This window comes from Chrysochloris asiatica, unplaced genomic scaffold (assembly GCF_000296735.1).
Source record: "Chrysochloris asiatica unplaced genomic scaffold, ChrAsi1.0 scaffold00381, whole genome shotgun sequence".
Taxonomy (NCBI): domain Eukaryota; kingdom Metazoa; phylum Chordata; class Mammalia; order Afrosoricida; family Chrysochloridae; genus Chrysochloris; species Chrysochloris asiatica.
In genome coordinates, this window is record NW_006408899.1 from 1,710,500 (window position 1) to 1,718,955 (window position 8,456).

Sequence of the window (8,456 nt, forward strand, 5' to 3'; positions counted from 1 at the left end):
GGCATCATTGATGGTGTCAAGTGTGGCAGCAGTAGTGAGGTTGGCTCAGGATCGGACATTGTTTCATTCTGTTATGCATGGGATCGCTATGAGTTGGTTCCAACTTGATGGCACCTGACAACAACAACATATATATATATATATATTGTTAAGTACCGTGGAGTCGGTTCTGACTCATAGTGACCCTGCACAAGGTTTCCAAGGCTGTAAATCTTTATGAAAGCCTCATCTTCTCATCTTTCTTCTGTGGAACAGCTGGTAGTTTCAAACTACCGACCTTGAGGTTAGTTCCCCAAGTCACAACCACTATGATATATATATATATATGTATGTACTTGTGTCACTGTAGGATCAACATTAGATTGTGAACCACAAAGTCAGAAGTTCAAACCCACCAGTAGCTCCTCAGAAACCCTAAGCAGAGTTGCTATGAGTTGAAATCTACTCAACAGCACATAGCAACAACAGTGTATACAAACTCTTCTGTGTACTTTCAAGAAATATCCTACAGTTGTTCATCTTGCTTGTTTACTTTGCTTATTACTGTCATTGTAGGTTTCTGTAGGTAATAGCATTCACTACTGCTGCTTTTACTCTAGTGTAGATTCCAGTGACTTTCTTGGTTATGTTATGCTGACCTGCTCATTATTATATATTGCCTTACCCTTCATTCAAGTTAATATTCATCCGATCCCTGGTGTGGCTCTATAGAATCAGCACTGGACTTTGAACTATAAGATTGACAATTCAAACCCACCAGCTGCTCCTTGGTGATCCTATACAGGATCATTCTTAGTCAAAACTGACTCAACAGCACTTACAGAAAAAAAAAAAAAAAAATCTCTAGTAACTGGTAACCATGTCATCATTGTTAACCATCAAAGGATGTTTCTTTCTGTGTGCAAACATTTTATTTACTTCTTATAGTAGTAGTCTCATACAATATTTGATGTTTTGTGATTGACTTATTTCAGTCAGCATAATGTACTCTAGGAGTCCTGGTGTGGCACTGTAGGATAATGCACTGGACCGCAAAGTGGGTTTCAACCACAAGGTAGTTGTTCAAATTCACCAGCTGTTCCCTGGAAACCCTGCAGAGGGTTGCTATGAGTCAAAACCATCTGGAAGACACTTCACAACAATAATACAATATCCTCCAGATTCATACACGTTATGAGATATTTCACAGATTCATGGTTATTCTTTAACATTGGGTTGTATGCCATTGTATGTGTATACCATAGTGTGTTTATCCACTTATTCCTTATGGGCCACATATGTTGTTTCTATCTTTTTGCTATGATAAATAGTGTTGCAATGAACATAGTGTGTATATTCATGTCATTGATTTATTTTTATAGGATTTATACCTAATGTGTATTTCTGAATCTATGATATTTATATTTCTAATTTTTTAAGGAAGCAACTTAAATGGTTGCACCATTTTATAATCATATGAGCATTCCAGTCTCCATATACCCTTTATAGTATTTTTTGCTTTCGGAACACTATTATTGTAGCACTGTGGGTTAACACACCAGACTGCAAAGTCATTTGAACTGCAAGGTTGGCAGTTCAAGCTCACCAGCTGCTCCTTGGAAACCCTACACAGGGTCGCTATGGATTGGAATAGGCTCAACTGCACTTAACAACAACAATATTATTATTATTGGATTCCTGATGTGGGGCTATAGGACTAGCATGGGCTGCGAACAACAAGATCTACAGTTGAAACCCACTAGCTGCTCCTTGGTCACCTTATACAGGACTGCTATGAGTCTGAGCCAACTGAACAGCACTTACTAACAACTGTCATTGTTGAGGTGAGATAACATCTCATTATTGCTTTAATTTGCATCTCTCTAGGATAAGCACTAGACCAAAAGGTCAGCTTGAAATGGAAGGTCAGCAGTTCAAGCTCACCAGAAATCCTTTGCAAGGTCTCTATGAGTCAGAAAAGACTTGATGGCACTTAATAACAACAACAATAATGGCTAATTAGTGAGCTGAAAACACTGGTATTGCCCATTTTTAATCTGACACTCATGTGGGTTTCTAAGCAAGGAAAATAAAATTGGAAAGAAATGGTGTAACATTCATAGTAAAAAATAATATTTCAAGATCTGTTTTGAAGTATAATGCTATCTGCAATAGGATGATATCAATATGGATACAGGAAGACTAGTTAATACCACGAAGATTAAAATTTATGTGCCAACCACTAAAGCCAAGGTTGATGATGAACTTGAAGAATTCTACCAAATTCTTCAGTCTGAAACTGATCAAACATGCAATCAAGATGTATTGATAATTATTGGTGATTGGAATGTAAAAGTTGAAAGCAAAGAGGAAGGATCCATAGTTGGAAATTATGGTCTTGGTGATAGAAAAGATGCTGGGAAACACGTGACAGAACTTTGCAAGGCCAATGACATATTCACTGAAAATGCCTTTTTTAAACAACATAAAAGATGACTATACACATGGGCCTCATAATTAAGGTACACAGAAATCAAGTTGACTACATCTGTGGAAAGAGATGGTGAAAAAAGCACCATATCATCAGTCAAAACAAACCAAGGGAATACTGGAGCAGAGCATCAATTATTCATATGCAAGCTTAGGCTGAAGTTGGAGAAATTAAAAGAAGTCTACAAGAATCAAAATTTGACCTTGAACATACCCCACCTGAATTTAGAGATCATCTCAAGAACAGATTTTATGACTGAAGAACAGAAGAACTGTAGGATGACATCAAGAACACCATACAGAAAGAAAGCAAGAAGTCATTAAGAAGACAAGAATGAAGGGAAAGTCCCAAAATGGATGTTAGAAGAAACTTTGAAATTTCCTGTCTAGTGTAGAGATGCTAAAGCAAATTGAAGAAATGGGAAGACAAAAGAGCTGAAGATAAATTTCAAAGGGCAGCTTGAGAAAACAAAGTCAAGTATTATAATGAAATGTGCAAAGACTAAGAGTTAGAAAACAAAAAGGAAAGAACATGCTCAACATATCTCAAGTTGAAAGGATTTTAAAAAAAGATTCAAGCTTCAACTTTCAATATTGAAGGATTCTATGGGTAAGTGATACAAAGGTAGACACACAATCAGACAGATTGGAAGAGTGGCAGCATCAATGGGCTCAAGCTTAACAACAATTATGAGGATGGTGGGCACAGTTTCATTCAGTTGTGCACAAGAGAGTCTGAACAGACTCAAAGGTACCTAACAAGAACAACGGCAAAACACATAATGATGCAGAAAGCACCAAAAGAAGATGAAGGAATACATAGAATCACTACCAAAAAGAAACGGTTGACCATCAACCATTTCAGTAGGAAAGATATGATCAAGAGGCAACAGTATTGAAGAAAGAACTCTCCAAGATATACTGAAGACATTAGCAAAGAACAAGTCTTCAGGAACAGATGGAACAAAAATTGGAAACTTTCAACAAACTGATGCAGCACTCAAAATGCTCACTCATCTATGCAAGAAATTTGGAAGACAGCTACCTGGCCAACTGATTGGAAGAAATCCATATTTGTGCCCATTCCAAAGACAGGTGACCCAATGAAAAGCAGAAATCATCAAACACAATCATAAATTGCACATACAAGTAAAATTTTACTAAACATAATTTAAAAGTAGCTGCAATGGCACATGGTTAGGGAATTGCTCGAGATTCAAACTGGAGTCAGATAAGGATATGGACTGAGGAATGTCATTGCTGATGTCATATGGATCTTGGCAACAAGTAGAGAATATCAGAAAGATGTTTGCCTGTGCTTTATTAACTATGCAAAGGCTTTCAACTGTGTGGATCATGACAAGCTATGGAAACATTGTGAAGAATGGGTATTCCAAAACACGTATTTGTGTCTTTAGGAACCTGCACATATACCAAGAAACAGTCGCCAGAACAGAACAAGAGGATAGTAAATGAGCTAATGTGCTCCAGGGTTGTATTCTTTCATCATATTTATTCAAACTGTATGCTGAGCAAATAATCTGAGAAGCTTATTATATGAAGAATAATGTGGCATCAGGATTGTAGGAAGACTCATTAACAATCTGTCATATTCAGATGATACAACCTTGCTTGCTGGAAGCAAACAGGACTTAAAATACTTATTGAAGAACAGAGACCACTGCCTTCAGTATGGGTTACACCACAATGTAAAGAAAACAAAAAACCCTCACCATTGGACCAATAACTGTAGAAGCTTTGAAATGATCAAAGGCTTCATTTGGTTGAATTCACTACCATATATGGAAGCAGCAGTCAAGAAATCAAACAATACATTACTTTAGGCAAACATACTGCACAAAACCTCTTTAAAAGATTCGGCAGTAAAGATATCAGCTTGAGGATTAATGTGCACCTGACCCAAACCATGTTATTTTCAATAACCTCATATGCATGTGAGAATTGGACAATGAATAAGGAAGACTGTAGAAGAAATGGTGCATTTGAGTTATGGTATTAGAGAAGAATATTAAAAGTTCCATTGACTGCCAGAAGAATAAATAAATCTGTGTAAAGAAGTACAGCCAGAATGCTCCTTAAAAGGCAGAATGAGAAGACTTCATCTCCTATATTTGGACATATTATCAGGAAGAACCAGTCCATTAAGAAGGACATCATGCTTGGTGAAGTTGATGGTCAGCTAAAAAAATGGAAGACCCCCTATTTTCAGATAGATTGACACAGTGGCAGCAACAATGGACTCAAGAAGACCAATGATTGTGAGGATGATGCAGGACCAGGCAGTGTTTTGTTTCATTGTGCATAGAACTGTTATGAGTCAGAACAGACTCAGCAGCACCTAACAATAACAACAATGGTTAATGATCTTGAACATTTCTTCATGTATTTGTTGGCAGCCTGAATGATAGACATGTATTTACTTAATTCTATCATTTCTATGGTTACCTTTTTATTTTTGGTCTTGAACAAGATGTAGAGTTTTTCCAGAATGCAAATGATAACAGTTGTTGTTGTTAAGTGCTGTCGAGTAGGCACCTTATATAGCTCATGTATCATATATTCCACAGCAATCCTTTCTTACAAAACTGAATTGATTGACAATGTGACACAAGGTCATTATCTCATAATAGATTTATGATAAACTGTCTATGGACTGTAAAGGATCTCTTGAAACTAATTTGCCTCTTTGAGATTTTTCAGGCGTGCCATGTAGTATAAAATTTGACTGTGTGCACCAGAAATATCAAATCGTGTTCAGTGGATTAGTCTTACAAATTCCCTGGAGAGTTCAAATCTTCTCCACTCAAAGCCACCCATTAGAGAAAGAACAATTCCCTTGGAGAAAAAAAAAAAAAGTGATTATCATTTCACCCTTTATTGTTATGTTTATAGCATGATTCTATGGGGGTTGGTAACTACCAGCTTTGTGTTGGGGTCTTCTGTTAGATTTTCCACCTTGACTAAGGCTTTGTTCGAGATTTCTTAGTCCTATGAAGTACCATGGATTGCCAGAAGATCAAACAAGTCTATGTTGAAAGAAGTACAACCAGAATGTTACTTAAAATTCAGAATGGTGAGACTTTTCTCTCATCCTTCAGACATGTTGTCAAGAGGGACCAACATCATGCTTGGTAAATTGGAGGGAAAATGAAGAAGAGGAAGTCTCCCCAAGAGATGGACTGGCACAGAGGCATCAGCAATGTGCTCAAGTGTAACAACAATTATGAGAATGGTCTGGTCTGGGTGGTATTTTGTTCTGTTGTGCATAGGGTTACTCTGAGGCAGAACCAATTCAACATCACCTAACAAGAAAAACAACAGGAAGTGTTAAAAAAAATCTATGCGAAGGTTCGTTTTGTTGATTTTTTTGACAAGTATCTATACTAAAGACAGATTCACTGTTCTGCCTCCTCACTTTATCCTATTTTCACATAGTGTTTATTTTGAGTAATTTTTTTTTTTTTAACTAAAAAGTCATGCATTTGAGAAGATTATAAAATGTTTCATCTAGTAATTTTAGTTTGTGGTCTAGGTAGCTAGTCCTCCACATTATCTCAATATAATGATTAGCTTCTGTTTTTTATACTAGTACGCTATGGGTCGGACCCGACTCGATGGCACTTAACAACAACAACAACACTTCATTAGAATTCATTTTGCCTCCCATACCAATTCATTCTTCATTAATAGAAAAACTGCATGCATATATTATTTTTAATGTATAATACTTCATATATTGTTTTATTTAACATAATATGCTTAACAATATTTGCTTAAAGTTTGAAAAAGGCAAGATGGCACCTTGATGGCTAAGGTATGATTTAGCCCAATCATGGTTTTCTCAAACACCTCATATGCATGCAGAAGTTAGATGATGACAAAAGAAGACAAACTGAAATAATTGAAGTGTGGTTTTGGCAAAAAAAAAGAAAGAAAAAATGAGCATACCACAGACTTCAAAAAGAATGAACAAATCAATCTTAGGAGTAATACAACTGGAACACTCCACAGAAGCAAGAATAGTAAATCTTCACCTTGTGTGTCTTGGACATATCAAGAAAGACCAATCACTAGAAAAATACCTCGAGTTTATAAAGTAGAAGATCAGTAAAAAGGAGGAAAATTCTTAATGAGGTGGATTGACAAAATATTTTGATAATGTGCTGAAAAATACCAAACATCATGGAAATGGTACAAGACAGAGCAAACTTTTGCTCTGTTATACATAGGTCTCCATGTGTTAGAATTTGGAGTTTCATAGCTACTAGCACTAACACAAAAAAAATGTTTAATGCACAATATTATTTAAGGAAACAACAAAACTGGAGGTTTGTATGATATACATGTTCTATTCAGTATGTATATCATATATTAATAGAAATTTTAAAATATTAAGAAATAGAAGTGGTCAGTTTTTCTTCTGCTTTTAAGTTGTTGGAATGTGTAACTTTTAAATTCAATAACTTGTGAATACTGAGATAACAAGAGATTTCTTTTTCTTTCTCTCTGTAGATCTCAGGAGCACCATGGAAGTAGGTGAAGGAAGAAACAGCACTACAGTTACCTGGTTCATCCTCGTGGGATTCTCTGAATTTCCAAAGCTCACAGTCTTCCTCTTTTCAATATTCCTAGGGATCTACCTCATGACAGTGTTCTGGAACCTGGGTCTTATTGTCCTGATCAAGATGGACTCCCACCTGCACACACCCATGTATTACTTCCTGAATAAGCTTGCATTCTTAGATATATGCTATGTTTCCTCCACAGCCCCCAAGATGCTCTTCGATTTCTTTCAGGAATTTAAATCCATCACTTTTTGGGGGTGCACCATGCAGTACTTCTTCTTCTCTTGCTTTGGTCTAAGTGAGAGCTGTCTTCTGGCCGCCATGGCTTATGATCGCTATGCTGCCATATGCAGTCCTCTACTTTACACAGTCATCATGTCCCCTGCTCTCTGTCTGCAGATGGTGGTAGGATCTTGTATAACTGGAACCTTTGGCTCCTTTGTCCAACTGTGTGGCTTACTTCAGCTCCATTTCTGTGGGCCAAATGTCATTAACCACTTCTTCTGTGACATGCACCAGATGATGATGTTATCTTGCTCTGACACCTTTTTTGTACAAGTTGTACTTTCTGTGCTCACAGTCATCTATGGGCTGGCCTCTGCCCTGGTTATCACGATATCCTATGGTTATATCATTGCCAGTATTTTGAAGGTCAGTTCAGCCAAAGGCAGGTCCAAGGCTTTCAACACTTGTGCATCTCACCTAACAACAGTGACCCTTTTTTATGGTTCAAGCACTTTTGTGTATTTATACCCGAGCTCTGATGATTCTCTCAGCCAAAGCAAACTGGCTTCTGTTGTATACACTGTAGTAATTCCCATGTTAAATCCATTGATCTATAGTCTAAGAAACAAGGAAATCAAAGATGCCTTAGACAGATGGAAGAAGAAAATGTTTTCTTGAGAGTTTTGGACAATATTTACATAATTTGTACATTTTATTCCAAGGTAAATTTAAAACAACACGAATATTGTTGTTTTAAAATGCTGTAGAGTTGGTTCTGACTCATCACGACCCTGTGTAGTATTTCCAAAGAGTGGTTAGTGTGTGGCATACACCAGGACTCCAACACAAAAATAAGGCTTTAGAAATATGGTTTAGTACCACTTGAAGGTTGGAGGAAAATATTAGCTGAGTTTGGAAAGACTTTCATCTTTGTGAACAATTATTGTGAGTGTTTTTTAATGGAGGTCTTAACAAGGGGTTTCTTTTCGTCTTTTTAAATAATGTATTTTGTTTTGTGAGAAAGGGAACACAGCAAAGTGGGTTCTCATTTGACAATTCCTTTCAAGAGGTACCATATGAACAAGAGCTAATGATACTCAGGGAGGAAGCCCAAAGTGCATTGAAAGAATTGGCAAAGAACAAGGCACCAGGAATTGAGAGAATAAAAATTGAAAT

General features: G+C 36.7%; 1 protein-coding gene across 1 annotated transcript; it reads left to right on the forward strand.

The window, feature by feature from the left end:
- The first annotated feature begins 7,016 nt into the window (after window positions 1–7,016).
- Window positions 7,017–7,958, forward strand: LOC102838325 (olfactory receptor 5AN1-like). Its single transcript, XM_006876488.1, has one exon. It carries the CDS (start codon window positions 7,017–7,019, stop codon window positions 7,956–7,958), a length of 942 nt encoding a protein of 313 aa, XP_006876550.1.
- Window positions 7,959–8,456: the final 498 nt, after the last annotated feature.

Bases quoted from the DNA above. Each gene is read 5' to 3' on its own strand.
- LOC102838325 (XM_006876488.1), top strand. From the start codon at position 7,017: ATGGAAGTAGGTGAAGGAAGAAACAGCACTACAGTTACCTGGTTCATC.